This window comes from Phodopus roborovskii, unplaced genomic scaffold, assembly GCF_943737965.1.
Source record: "Phodopus roborovskii unplaced genomic scaffold, PHOROB, whole genome shotgun sequence".
NCBI lineage: Eukaryota > Metazoa > Chordata > Mammalia > Rodentia > Cricetidae > Phodopus > Phodopus roborovskii.
Genome location: NW_026126547.1, coordinates 2931965 through 2947093, shown reverse-complemented (window position 1 = coordinate 2947093; position 15129 = coordinate 2931965). Strand labels below are relative to the sequence as shown.

The window sequence follows — 15129 nt, the reverse complement described above, 5'->3', positions numbered from 1 at the left end:
TCCAAGCTATGACACGGAGCATGCCAGTGACCCCCAAGGGCCTGGCGCTGGGGTGGACGGGGCCTGGCCTTGTCATCTAATGAAGGCTTGGAGAGGCCTCCACTACCAAGGGAGAAGGTGTTGTGGAATATAGCTCTGGGTACCTCGATGTCCAGCACAAGGCACTTCCTCTGCTCTGGAAGTAGGGGTTTCCTATTTGAGGTTTCTGGTTTCCTGGAAGGCTTTGAGTTGGAATGATTTTGAGAAAACAGATTTCTTGAACCATTTGTACCATTTATTTTCTGTCCCTACAATCACACTGAGTGGAGAACGGTCTGGGTATAAATTAGAATTAGGAGTGTATGATGCTTCTGAGTATTCATGGGGTCGAACTCACAGAGCTCTGCCCCTAAACAGGCTCTCTGCCTCTTAGCACAATGTCACTCAGTGTCACCCGGAATGGGGCGGGAAGAATGCTTCACAGTGCCTTGGAGTGGGATGCCCAGGTGTGTGTGTGATCTAGGTGTGTGTGTGATAACCCTTACATACCCTCTGTGAAATGGAATTAGAACCTGAGGGTCTTTCTTCCTGTTGGTATATGTTTAGATTTAGCACCACTAAGAGCTGCTGCCACACAACTGTGATTAGCAGCCGTGGCTGATGTTGATGGGGATGGGATTCTCTGTGCTACATCAAACTCTTCTGTATGTGCTGAGTTTGTGGCTGCCCAGCCCTGGAGAGGGGGTGGCCTCACCACCCCCTGGCTGCTGTCCTTGCATGGAATCGTGCCATTGGGCAGCCTGAAATCCTCTGATATGCTGTGCACCTTTCCAGGGGATAAGGAGGGTGGGAGTGACAGTGTTGGCTTACCATTATGATAAGCAGCTGTCATTGTTCCTCCTAGTGGTGGTGGCAGCAGCAGCGAGGCTGAGTGCGTGGTCTAAGTACCATATGGACTGGTATGTAACGAAATCTGAAAAGCATTTTTAGAAAAAGCATTTTCTGAAAAGTGTTTTGGTGTTTGCAGGCTTCTGAGAGCTCCACCTCACCTGCTGCTCTACGCTGTGATAAGCCTTCCAGGTGAGTGTTCCTCGGGGAAAGAAGTTCATTCCTATATCCCTGGCTATGGGTTGGGAGTGATCTCCAGAGAGGAGACTGGGATAGTCTTTTATTTATTTGGTAGTAACCATAATGTTTTTCGGAGGCATGCTAGGGATTTGACCCACAGCCTGGTTCATGCTAGGCAAGTACTCTACCACTGAGCACTCCAGCCTGCCCCCAACCACCTCTTTAAGAATGAATCATCAAAAGTAAAACATTTCCTTTATAACCATTTCTGATTTTATACTGTGGAAACATTTGTGATTGTCTTTGGGTAGATAGTGACATTGTTGACATCTGATTGTATGATGGCAGAGGTGAGGAATGGATTGGCATGCCCCAGGGAATAGCCACTTGCTAGCAGGGGCCTTCAGCTCAGTCTGCAGGCAGAACCTTTGGGAGGCACCTCTGTGGTCTGAGATAGCTATCAGAGGTCACATTGTTATTATTATTTGGTTCATTAAAAAAAAATCTAAACTTTTATGTCTGTGTTTGAAGAATAAGATGGAAAAGAAAAAATCTTTAAAAATACTTAAACAAGTCAACTGAACATTTGTTTCTACTTTTCTGAATGTAATGGCATTGTAGATGATTTTACTAAACCTCCTAGAAATCAATACTATAAAGGTTTTCTATCTGTCTGTCTATCTATCTATCTACCTATCTATCTATCTATCTATCTATCTATCTATCTATCTATCAATCTATCATCCAGCCAGCCATTGATCCATCTATCCATCCACTCACCCACCCACCTACCCAAGACAAGGTCTCACTGGGCAACCCTGGCTGGCCTGGAAGTCAGTCTTATGTAAACAGGGCTGGCTAAGTACTCATAGAGATCTCCCTGCCTTTGCTTCCTGAGTGTTGGGATTAAAGAAGTATGCCACCATGCTTGGCACTATTGGGTTTTTTAAAGATGAAAAATATCTAGGCGTGCTTTAAAGTAGTTGCAAGAGTAGAGTGGGCTGTTGGGCAGAAGCTGGTGAGTGGCTGGAGGAGACTGCAGGGTGATGGTGAAGGGGTGAATAGGGACAAAAACAGCTGGTGGCTTGGAGGATGAATGGGTACATGGAGGTGTGCTGGACCATTTTTGATGTTTTTTTTATTTTTTTTTTTCCCTCAAAGCCATGGAAAAGCAGAGAAAAACATGCAATAAAAGTAGGAAAAGTAAACCCAGGCAAACAGCCTGGGAGTGGTGGCGGCGTGGTGGGTAGAAGATGGCCTGCTCTGACTTCCCTTAGTGTTTTCTCCTGGGTTTAGCCCTTTGCCCTGTCTCTTGGATTTGCATCCTGATCCTGAGTGCAGGCCCCTGCATCCTGTTCACATGAGGCTCTCCCCAAAGAGCTCGTAGGAAGAAGGCACTCCTCCATGGTAGAACCATTACTGTCCTACCTCATCAGCTTTCCAGTGCTGGATCTCGCCTCATCTCCAGGCTTCTGGCATAAACCCTCCTTCTTCCCACAGTTTGTCCAGTCTACTTCCCCAGCCTCTAACCCTGAAGGAGCATGTAGACAGGTGGCTGCTGGCTTCTGTAGTCCTCTCTGGTCTCTGCTTACGCCTTTCTTGTTGTCTGAGCTGTGTTTCCTTCAGCTGCCTTGTGTTGACCCTGGAGCCTTAGAGTCAAGGTTGTGTCCCTTCTCCAAGAGCCAGTCTGTGCACATGGGGGGAGCCTGACTGGCTTCCCTGTATGCCCACATGCTTTCCCCCATGTCCCTGCACTCTTCTTCCAGCGGCTCCTCTGCATATTCCCCCAGAGTCAGGGCCTTTCTGCTCAGTCTTGGCCTACAATAGATCTTGTGTGCCCCAGTGTATGGGGAACGGTGTAGATGGACTGTAACGGGACTCCCAGGAAGCTGCTGTTCCTATCTGTCTCCTGAAAATGCAATGCCAGGGTGAGTGTTCATCCCTTTCCTTGTTACCCCTTTACTCACTGCCTGCTCCTGTCTTGCAGGCCCCTGGTCCTGAGTGCAGCCATGGAGGACAGCCATGAACTGGACCTTACATATGTCACAGAACGCATCATCGCGGTGTCCTTCCCTGCCAGTTGTTCAGAGGAGTCCTACTTGCACAGCCTGCAGGAAGTCACACGCATGCTCAAGTCTAAGCATGGAGACAACTACCTGGTGAGTGCCCAGGAAGGACCACAGACAGTGGCAGAGGGCCTCTAGGCAGGAGTCCTTCGGAGAGTGCATGTGAGGGCCTTGATGGGCATATGCCTTGCTTATAAAGAGGAATGGTCTTGGTGTCTGGAACCCGACTCCTAAGACCAGGGGCTGGCCATGTGCTCTGTCTTTTTACTGTAAGCTTTGCTCTTAATGATTGTGTTATGGTCTGTGACAGTTGACTATAGAGGTGGTTGCTGCCTCTGTCCAGCTCTGATCATGACTTCTCATTGGTAAGACTGGTTCCTGGGACTGTAGGCATCCCAATCAGCTACCCTTATAATGCCAGTTGGTATCCTTGGTGTCAGGAAGCAGCTCTGACTCCTCCTGCTTTCTAGTGCATTGTAAGGGCAAGAGGGTGGTAAGAACCAAGGATGGTCCTGGGTGCAATTTAGGTAGCCTGATTTCACAGCACGTGTGCTGTGGGGAGGGGACACCATATTTGAGGAGAGGTAGAAGAATGGCTTCTCACACTACTCTCTCTGATTAGCCCTGTTCTCTTCCAGGGCTGCCAGCCCCACAGAGCCTCTTTCTGCTGTTGTAATCACTGCTTAGATTACATGACAGCTTCTAGCACCTTCTCATGCTGCCGCCTTATCTCTGGAGAGCTAATCTTACAAAGGCAACAAGGAGGTTATTGTCACCCTTAGCAGCCTTTTCCCATGGCTAGACTCAGTGTAGGCTCAATGGGGACTACCAGCTGTCACTTCTAGGATAGTCTCTACATGAAATGCATATGACCTCTTCCAGGACTTGGACTCCCTGAGGTCCAGCCTGGTTGTGGACAGGGGAGTAGCATCCTAGCCCCCAAGAAAGGCCATACATCCAGAGCTGCCTCTGCTATCACAGTGCAGCCTCTTCAGGACCAGACCTCCTCCAGTGAAAAGCTGTGCCCAGACCAGTCCCTTTCTTCCCACCCTTCCCAAAGAGACTGCTGAGGGCCTTCCCAAACCCACAAACCTTTTACGGAAAGCACTCACAGTGGTGTAGCTGGACAGGCCATGGTGTTCTGTGTCTTCCAAGGAATGGCATCTGAGTGCTGTTGATTAAGCAGGTGTGAGAGGGGCTGACACTGAGTGGGCCCAGGAGGTAACAGGTTGAGTTAAGGAGAAGCCATGTGTCCTGTGAGGGCACAGGTGGTCTTTTGTTGGGCTTGATTCTACAGATAGCTGTGAATTGTTAGTGACAAGTCTCCAGCTCAGGCTTTTCCCTACCTGGCTCCTCTACTGAGGAACGAGTACTGCCTGTCCCCAGAGTGTCCCTTGTGCTGAGCAGGACCAGGAAGAGTGACTACAGATTTGTGTGTACAGGTCTTATGTTTCGAATGTCTGCAGCCATTAATGTTAAAAAACAGAAAGCAGCCAGGTGTTGGTGGTGCACACCTTTTTAATCTCAGCACTTGGATGGCAGAGGCAGGCCGATCCTCTGTGGGTTTGAGGCCAGCCTGGTCTACAGAGGGTGTTCCAGAATAGGCTCCAAAGCAATACAGAGAAACCCTGTCTCAAAAAACCAAAAAACCCAAACCAAACCAAACCAACCAACCAACCAACCAAACAAACAAACAAAAACCAGAAAGCAAAGCAAACCAATAGCATCAACAGAAAAAGGAGTTTACCTTGCCCATTTTAGCTAACAAAAGTTCTCTCTCTCTCTCTCTCTCTTTTTTTTTTTTTTTTTTTTTTTTTAAACAAAAGGAACATGCAAGACTTACAGAGGTCATCCTCATCTGACTGCATTTCTGCCCTGTGACTACATACCTTGTGCCTTTCGATCTCTTTTGGTCCTTGATCCTCAAAGGCAACAGTTTTAATATAGTTGTGTATTTTCCTTGCTCTCTGGAAACCATTCTTGGTCTAAAATCGTTTCTTCCCTTTGTAGGTATTAAACCTCTCAGAGAAGAGATATGACCTTACAAAGCTTAATCCAAAGGTATGAAATTTATTTCTTCATATTTTGACTTTGTAAAATGTAAGTGATGCATATTTTGTTGTGCAAAAGTTGTTTCTCATAGGCTTTGTGGAACATAGCTTGGTATCAAGGAATATTAAAGACTATTTATATCCTTTAGTTACTTTGAAAATTAAAAATAATAGATGCCTAGGATGTGAGTGTGAGGTCCTGTATACCTCTTGCTTTGTCTCCATCAGTGGCAGCAATTTATAACACTTACACAGGTCCCATATCCCTCATCTGAAAACCTGAAGTTGTAGTTACTCAAAGCTAACACTTGGCCTGGAGTGGCAGCTCAGTGGTTAAGAGCACTTAGGGTTCTTGCAGGGGACCCAAATTTGATCCTCAGAACCCAGGATAGCAGCTCACTGCTACCTGAAACCCAGCTCCAGTGTCATTAGATGCACTGCACTTAATGTGTATACAGCATCCCCACTCATAAAATAACTCTTTTTTTTTTTTTCTTTTTTCTTTCTTTTTTTTTTGAGGCAAAATTTTGTTGTATGTCACCATAACACCATGGTAGGAATATTCCACACCCTTGAAATGACACATACAACATTATTGAAAATATAAAAAATTGTCTCAAGGTGTATACATATGGTGTATATGAAACCAATGGTTTTATTTTGTGTTCAGGCATGTGTCCTGTCTCCAAGATACATATATGTGCAGACATTCCAGAATGTTAAACAGACAAAAAAGCCAAATCTGTCTGGCCCGATGTGCTTTGGAGAAGAGATCCTCATTTGTAAAGTACCCGTGCCAGAAGAGCTGCATCCCTGGAACCCACAGGCTTCATTTTCTGTACTCTTCTCCCACTTTAGCGTGTTCTAGGTTTGTTAGCCATCACAGCTGAGGTGCAAGAGCCTTTGTGTCGATGTGAAGATGTCTCTTCTGAGACTTCTAAATAGTCACAAGTATCCCCTTCATTCATGAGCATTCTTAGTAGCAAACTTTAGGGATAAAATTAGGCATGTGGGACTGTGTTTACATATGTATTCCATATGTTGAAATGCTTTGCAACCATTAGAACAGAACAATGCAGGCTGATCATCTCATAACCTGGGATAAATCCTCTAAAAATCAAAACTTTTGGGGTGCTGTTATGTTCAAAAAGTTAAATTTTGCTGTATTTACAATTTTGGTTTTTCAGAGTATGGATGACTAGTTGGCAAAGTCTATCAAATACTCAGAATCTGAAACAACTTTGAACTAATTCTGGCCCCAGATCTACTAGTAAAGAGCACAGTATACAATTTATATGTGCCTCATTATACTGGGTATACGGGAAAGGGGCCCAGTTTCATGGAGTTGCCATGCTTTTGCTGTGGTCCAACCTACTGAACTCCTTTCTATTACTTCCATCTATGAAAGGGCTCTATTCACCCCATCTCCTAAAAATAGAAAATAGGAGGAGAAGCAATGCCCCCACGTGGTCCTCCCAGGTGTGGCCAGAGGCCAGAGGTGCTTGAGGCTTTGGCCTTCTCAGCGATTTTCTATGTTCTTGTGCCAAAATAGAAGTAAAACTTGAGGGTACTTCCTTGCTTCTAGAGGGCTCGGTGCCCCTGAAATGTGGTCTGCATGGCCTGGGGAATATTAGGTTCACTATATTTGCCAGACTCCGTTTTAGCTTGAGAGGGCAATATTTGACAGCAGTGTGGGCCATAGACTGTTGTTGTAGATTTCGGAGATCCTTGGATTCTTCTACAGTCAACTCTGAACCATTAATGCCCCTGAAAGGCCTCTGTAGAATTGTCACCCCTATAAGGAAGCAGACCAGCAGCTGGGTGCATCAGCTTTCAGAAGAGGCCTACACAGCATCCCCCGCGACTCCCAAGTGGATCACATACATCACTGAGAGATTACCATAGAAAGGTCCAGGAAGTGGAAATGGAGGCAGCTCTCTTCTCTCTTGCAGATCATGGATGTGGGCTGGCCCGAACTGCATGCACCACCTCTTGACAAGATGTGCACCATATGTAAAGCCCAGGAGTCCTGGCTGAACAGTGACCCCCAGCATGTGGTTGTCATCCACTGCAGGGTGAGTGTCCCTGCTCCCACATGCTCGGCAGGTCCAGCTGGCCTTCTAGCTTTTAAGGGGTCACAGGGGTTAAGATTGGTCCTGGTCACAGGCACCCGCTGGTTGTCTTGGAAACCACTGTGTTTCCAGGATAGTTGTAGTTGGTGTGACATGCTCCGTGTAGGTATGCGTTTTAGATTTCCTGTTCATCATTAAATAAAATAAGATGAATCCCCAAGCTTGCAGTTTGGCTTTAGAATTCATAGGTCTAAGGTTTCTGATATTTCTAGACGTTTAAAAGCCCCTTCTATCCATTCTGTTCTACTTGTTCATTCTGAATGTTATTGAAATTGAGATGAGTTATAATATGATTGAAAACATATGGGTCACCAAAGATGAAAACACCATCTAGATATTCTACCCCCTTCCTTAAGCGATTCTGGGCTCTCTTTGGGTAGGTGTCCAGTTTATGGACTTGTGAAGTTCCCCTTCATTACCCCCTATAGGGCACCTGTTGCTTTAAACTACTTTTGAAATGCCCAGAAAATGTGCCATGAGAGATGAGCTTTTAATCTGAAATTGTGGTTGCCGATGCCATCCAAAGTTCACCATCATCATGGCTGGAGGGCTGGAATCTGCTTGCTTTGCACAGTGGGTGTTTCCTTTCACACATGCCCAAAATGACTAATAGACCTGTCTCAGCTAGGGCAGGGGCAGGGTACGGCTGAACTGCAGTAGCCATTCTCCTGATGCCTACAAGGGTTGTGTTTTGTGTTCAACATATGCCCAAGCCATTGCCAACTTGAAAGAGGCCATGCTTCTGGTGGGAATGTCTTCTACATTTTACCCCTTCTTTGGAAGTCTTTGGGGAGGAAGATTCCCATCAGATGTTGGTGTGAGTCTAGGATTTTTGTTACGGTCAGAACAGAACTGGAAGTCCAAAAGGCTGTTGCCTACTCTAAGAGCTTGGGGTCACAAGTGCATCTCACCTACTAACATGTTTTCCTACAACCGGTGAGCTTAGAGCTGATCTGAAGGTGATAATTTGTACAGTGTTTACACTGGGAGTCTGACAGGAAGGAGGACACATATTTCCCTCCCTCACCCTCAGCTGCTCACCCTCACTGCTCGCTGGAGAACTTGCACCCTCACCGTTCCCATGAAAGCTTAGATATACATCCAGGTATCACGTTGGGATACTTGGCTGGCCTCCTAAAATGACTTTGGAGGTGTCTCTCATCTTCAGTTTTTTTGGAGAGTTTTAGGATTGTCATCATTTCTTTGCATGTTTGGTGCAGTCTGCCTGAAGCCATGTGTTGCTACGGGAGATTTAGTACTGACTGGATCCCCTGACCTAGTTCACCTGGATGTGATTGATGGCATCAGCAGTAAAATCCATCATGTGTGGGTCTGCTTTTGGCTGAGCTGGTGTTTCTTTCTAAGTGATTTCTGTTGTTAAGGCAAATACCATTTAATGCAAGAAATACATTAGTAGCATTAGTAGCTTTATAGTTACTAATGCCAAGAACCAGGATCCCACTGTCAGGAATTTGCCAAACATCTGCGTTGGTATCTCCCAGCTTTATATGATGGCTGATTTATGAAAACTTTGAGTTTGTTCATTACTTGCTATTAAGAGTAGAACTGAGGACTGGGCGTGTAGTTCAGTTTAAAGTGCTTCCTTCGGTGCACAAGGTCCGGTCTCTAGAACTGACTTTGGAAAAAAAGTGGAGGAAAAGAATAGAGGTGGGGATGCTACAAATTAGAGACCTGCCAGTTTGGCTTCGGATGATTTGGGATCAAGGTCTGGCAAATGTTTCTCAAAAGAGCTAGGGGGTATTTTAGGCTCTGCTTGCCAGGTGGTCCTGCTGAGTTCTTCAGGCCTGCCCCTGCAGTGTGGGTGGGGGCTGTTGAAGCCAAACCGCCAGGTTCCAGGCAGATGATGAGGGCATGCAAGATTCATGTGATTTTCACGTGTCTCACAAACCATTTCTGTTTCTCTTTTTCTTTTTACAATGCTTAAAAATATGTGATAATAAAATTTAGCTCACAGATTGTAGGCAAAAAGTTGGTGGGCAGAACGGAACAGGCTTATGAGTTGCCATTTGCAGACCCCTGTTAGTATGTCATAATAGTGTGTCCTGAGGTTTCAGTTTGGTCTGTGGCTTTGCCATGGTGACATTGCTGTAAGTGGTTGTGTCTAGAAGGTTTTCTATAGCACCTGCCTGGATTCCCTTCTTTGTATAAGGGGTCCCCCCTGCTGTGTAAAGTATGGTATTGGGCACTGGTGTGGTATACCACCAGCTCACCCTATTCAGAGGTTCTGCCACTCAGAGCTATACACACACACACACACACACACACACACACACACACACACACACACACAGCCCTGTTACTGTGAGCCCTGGGCAGGCATTCATTCCTGTTTCACCTGGGTAATTAAGTCATGCTAATTGCTGCAGTTCCTGGCACCGGTTCACCTAACCTAATTGGGAGGTGGTGAATGACTGGCTGCCGCCATGTGGATATGCCCTCCGGGGATTTCTACAGACACCCAGCTAGCACCTGCTCTTGTTATGGGCCCCTGTGTGAAGACTCCCTGTGAGGAGGCACTGCTGGGTTTGGTGCCAGGCTGGCCAGGATTAGAGAGGCCAAGGAGTCAATGCTTCTTCTGTCATTCTGCTCATGATTAGCCTGCCCATGCCTCATTATATCTCTATGTGGGATTCTATAGAAAGAACATTAATTCCTCTGTGGTCTCCTGCAGGGCGGTAAAGGACGCATCGGAGTGGTCATATCATCCTACATGCACTTCACCAATGTCTCAGCCAGGTAGGATGGAGACGGGGGGGGGGGGGGGGCTCGTTTCCACAGGGTGTTGGAAGTTGGGTTTGCATATGTGAGCCGTAGTCTTCCTGGGAACCAGTCCTGTTTTACCTCTGTCCGTTAGTACCAGAGTGTTCTGTGCCTGAACTCAGCTTCCATCAAGGCTAAAAAAGACATGTTCCTGTTTGACACGCTCTGTGTGCTGGATGCCAGGGAGGTCTGTGAAGGTGATAAAACTAAGTGAGCCCAGTTATTCTCTAACGAAAAGTGACAGCTGATGGCACCATGCTGACATCCTCACTGCATGACTTCACACCTTGTAAATCGTGATATTGACAACCATCATTTTTTGTTTTTTACATACTCTGGGAAGTCTGCTGTATGTTTTCCTCAGAGATAATAGCACCCTGGCCTTAGCGCAGCCATCCAGGTACAGGACAGTCAGGGTGTCTCCTGTCTTCTGAGGCCCAGGTCTCTGCAAAGGCTAAACTCCAGTTTAGAAAATGTCGTTGTTGGGTAGGAGTGTGGCTTAATTTAATACACTTGCCCAGTGGATGCAAGACCTTAGATTCCTCCCCAGCACTGCACAAGAAAAGAAAATACCATTCCTGATGGCTTGTGCATTTGCACACTTCTGGCCATCTCAATGGCTGCATTGTGTGCCCAGACCATTCCATCCTGAGGAAACTGAAGCCTTCTCATCTCAGTTGTGAACCTCTCCTCTGCAGTGTGAAGGAGTGAAGTTGGACTTTTGGAATGTTTTCTCTGGAAACAAATTGAGAGGCTGGTGCTGCCAAGGAGGAAACCCTACCCCAGGGTGAAAAGCAGAGCCCTGTGGGTTTGAATAAGCATCATGTGTGTGCCAGACACATCCAGATTCCCAGTCACACTGGCCCCTCAGTTATGTGAAAGGAATGTGGTCTGTGACCACACTTTGCCCGCTTGTTTCTTAGTACAGACCACCCGAGTGAGCACAATTTAGAGATGTTTCCCCAACTGCAGGTACTGGGAAACCAGCCTTGCTTCCCCAAAAGCATACCCCCAGAGCTGTAAAACTCTGCTATTTCTGCATCGCTGGTATATCACATGCAAATGTCAGGAAGTATGCATGTGTCTCTCAGGGCTTCAGCATCCTGTCCTCATCTGAACCGTGAGAACTGAAGTGGAAACTCCTCATGCTATGGTCATTCTGCAAGTCTATCCACAGCGTGCTTTGTGTAGCATCACACAGGGGTCAAAGCAGCCACTGATGCTGCTGCTCAGTTTTCCAGTTAAGTGGGTTGTCATCACTGAGCTTTTTGTCTCTTGCTCTTCTAAGTTAATCATGAGCATCTGCCTTGATACAGCTCTACCACCTGTGAGGCTCTGCAGTCCTTGGATATGGTTATTACATATTTAAGCATTTACTAAATTTTCCTACCCAGGTTGCTTTTCCTTTTCTTTAGAATCCAGGTTGTTGTTGCCAGAGCTGCTATTCTTTTTTTTTTTTTTTTTTTTTTTTTTTTTAAGATTGTGTATTATATATACAGTGTTTTGCCTGTGGGCATGTATCTCTGCACACCAGAAGAGGCTACCAGATCTCATTATAGATGGTTGTGGACCCTCACGTGGTTGCTGGGAATTGAACTCAGGACCTCTGGAACAGCAAGCAGCCAGTGTTCTTAACCTCCAAGCTATATCTCCAGCCCCCTAAGAACTGCTACTCTTACATATGTGTCCTATCCCCCTCGTCCCTTAGGTTATATGTTAGATGCCACAGAGGACATACCTGATTTAAGTTTATTCTACAAGTGGCACAAAACAGAGACAGCAAGCTACACAGAGAGAACATTCTTGTGCCTGCCACTCTGAAGGGTTCAGAAGACGGATGGCGTTAAAGCTAATGTGTCATTTTTCTGGAGAGTACATGCACATTTTCCATAGATAACTCATAAGCCTATCTGACTTTTGTTGTTTGTTTTTTGAGAGAAGGTCGTACCATATAGCTGTGGCTGGCCTGGAACTTAACCATATGAACCAGGCTGGCCTTGAACTCAGACCTCTGTCTGCCTCTGCCTTAGGATTAAAGAATCATGCCTGGCTGCCTGGCTGATTTTTAAGGATGCTTTTGGTTTAAATATGTCTTATTTCATGGCTTAAGTCAGGTCAGCAACCCTAGCATACCCCACAGCCAGGTTTCCAGAAGGTTCTGTGAAGACTGATGTGAACATTGGGGGTGGGTTTGACAGTCAGTTAGGCTGTTGCAAAGTAGATTCACTTTCTGTGACCTTATATTAGAAATACCCCCATGAAGCCCGAGCCCCACACACCTTCCTAACTATCACCCTGTCCTCAACCTCCAAGATTTTCCATGATGCCACTTACCAAGAGTCACATAGTATACTTTTAAGACTTCACAGGGTGGACAGTATGCACACATGTTAGGCTTGTTCCTCGGCCCCTGCAGACCCTTTCAGCCAGTTCCTTTCCTTGGGAGCCAGGGCCATATCTACGTATCAACCCTTAGATAAGGATTTCAGTCTGGAGTTCGGTGTGGTTCCTGCTTTGAACTGAGTGTACTCCTACAGAGAAATGTTGGGCTGTATGTGGACAGGTGTGGCTCCTCGCGGGAGAAGGTCACTGGTAAACATGGGATGTGCATGTGAGGGGCTGCGGTACCACGGATCTGACATACTAATTCATTCTCCCGCCCTCACCTCTCCTTCCCCAGCGCTGACCAGGCCCTGGACAGGTTTGCAATGAAGAAGTTTTATGATGACAAAGTTTCAGCTTTAATGGAGCCCTCCCAGAAGAGGTATGTATTTATCTTGGGGCCAGAGGCCCTTGGACCTCTTCTCTGCATTGCCGTTGGATCTTGCCTAAGAATATGAGGGAGGGGTTTGCTGCTTTCCAAGGCAAGGATGTGAATCATTCTGTATGTCTGGTGAAAGCTATGTGTCTGTTGAGGCCTGTGTGTCGCTATGATCACTCCCAGAGATGACTCAGGCCACCTCTCTTCATCCCAGAGGATCGTCGTCTCCTTCAGAGTGTGAGGTCTGATTTCTATGATCATGTTGAACTCACTTCTGTCTGCTAGAGCAGAACAGGGATCAGGAAAAGTGGTGGAGAGTCTAGTGGTAGGTAGATGTTTCACGTTGTGTGGTTTTGAACTCACCAGTGTTGTAGCACTCACCAGCCTTATCTAGTATGGAAACAGATGACTCTGTGTTCTTATGACTTTATTGACGCAAATGGCCATTTCACATCATCATAGGCTGACTTCTACCCCACAGTATCAGTGCTTTGATGCCACAGAGCAGTTCTCTTGAAAGTTTCCTGCCATGTAGTAGCCCCTGGAAGTACTGACAGGCAGCCGTTGGAGAGTAGGCCTTTCTCTTTTTGAGACACTTACATGGCTTCACTGCAGTCCTATTTTAAGCCAAGCACCAGAATTTGTCCAAGAATTTCAAAAGCAGCTGCAAAATGACTCCCATTTTGGGAACAGGATTTACTTGTAGCCCCAAACCTTTGTACGTGAGTCTTGATCCTTCACATCTGCTTTCTCTAGCGCAACTGCAGGCTGGGCCAGCAGATATAGTGATTCTAGCGGTTTGGGTCCGCTCAGATGGGCCTAGGTTTGGAAGAATGTGGGATACCCTGTGGGACCCTAGGTTGGAGCCAGGCCATGTCCTGTTTTCAGCAACAGACCCCACAGGGAAGCCACTTTTGCAAACTTCAGCATATTATGACGATTCCACTTAAACAGCCCCTGCTTCTGTTTTGAATTCATGAAGTATTGTTTTTCCACTGACCAGTTTCCAAAATGGCAAAATTCCTAAGACTTGCACAGAGGACGAAGTGCAAACAAGATGCAACTCCCACAAGTTCCTGGACCCAGCAGGCAAGCGTGGCTGCCAGGATTTTCTACTTATAGAATCAGTAGCTTCTAATGATATTGGAGTGTGGAGTAGAAACAGGGAAAGCATCTCATTTTAAAATGCTCCAGCTTTCACATATCCTTTTTGGCTTACATGTTTATAGTGACAGCAGGATTCAATGTTGCATTCCAAGCTGCTGCTCTGCTCTAGAGATTAGGGCTGCCTGTTTCAGTTGCTTTTCATGCTACCTTGTCTGGTGCCTATATTAGAAGACACTAACCAAATAATTGCTGAGTGGTCCAACAACTGAATGCATGTTTCAGCTGAACCTCAGGAAACACTGGAGACCAGAAAGACTGCTCTCACGGGGCTGTGCACCTTGCTGTTGTCTGAATGCCAGTGGACAGGGGGTGCTTTTCTCAAGGTTGTGTTAGGACCGAAGCCAAGAAATTATTTTAAAGTCAAGTTCATAATTAGCTCTCTTTAGGTTGAGGGAGGGATGTAGGATCTGTGACTGAGAAACTCAGTATTTAAGCAACCGTGGACAAAGAAGAAATTGTCCAGAACCTCCTGGGGCTGGGGACTGGATCTAGATCCCATCTATAATCTGCAGATACCCAAGTTCTTTACATAAGTGGCCTGGTATTTGTGTAGAGCTGCTATATATCCTTCTGTGTTTTCAAGGTTTTATTCATGTCCAGAATAATGAATTCCATTATGAATATTGTGTATTATGCTCATATCCACTCCCCTGTTAGTCCTATTCTGTTCTTCCTCCCACTGGTCCCCTTTCTTATCTTACATTGTGTGTGTGTGTGTGTGTGTACCACATACATAAAATCTAGGCTCACGTGTGAGAGAAGACACAGTATTTGTCTTCCTGACATATCATATCACCACCATGGTCTTCAGTTCATCCACTTTGCTTTCTTCTTTCAGGTTGACCATCCACCGTAAACCTTCTAAGTTCCATTTAACACTGAAGACAGTGCCAACAGTGGCTGCCTAGCTGTTACACTATCTTGGCTGTACTGGATGGGGAGGAAAATAACCTTCATATCTCCAGTAGAGATGCAGGTTCTTTTCCTCCTGGATATCTGAGCTGAGGTTGCTTGAATCTGTGGGTATGGAACTTGTAGACACTGAGGCTTACTGTGGAGTCTCTTTGGATGGGTCCCCTGCGTGCTGAGTGCCCCCTAGTGGAAAACCTGGAAGATGATGTCCA

The 15129-nt window shown here is 46.1% G+C and overlaps 1 protein-coding gene across 4 annotated transcripts in view; it reads left to right on the top strand.

Annotated features, from left to right (window-relative positions):
- Tns3 (tensin 3) overlaps positions 1-15129 on the top strand; it is a 223324-nt gene that overhangs the window by 103463 nt on the left and 104732 nt on the right. For all 4 annotated transcript variants that reach the window (XM_051200598.1, XM_051200597.1, XM_051200600.1 and 1 more), the window contains 6 exons: positions 1007-1059; positions 3035-3206; positions 5124-5174; positions 7117-7239; positions 9989-10053; positions 12758-12841. In XM_051200598.1, the coding sequence (XP_051056555.1) occupies positions 1007-1059; positions 3035-3206; positions 5124-5174; positions 7117-7239; positions 9989-10053; positions 12758-12841 (548 nt within the window). The remainder of the gene's footprint in view (positions 1-1006; positions 1060-3034; positions 3207-5123; positions 5175-7116; positions 7240-9988; positions 10054-12757; positions 12842-15129) is intronic.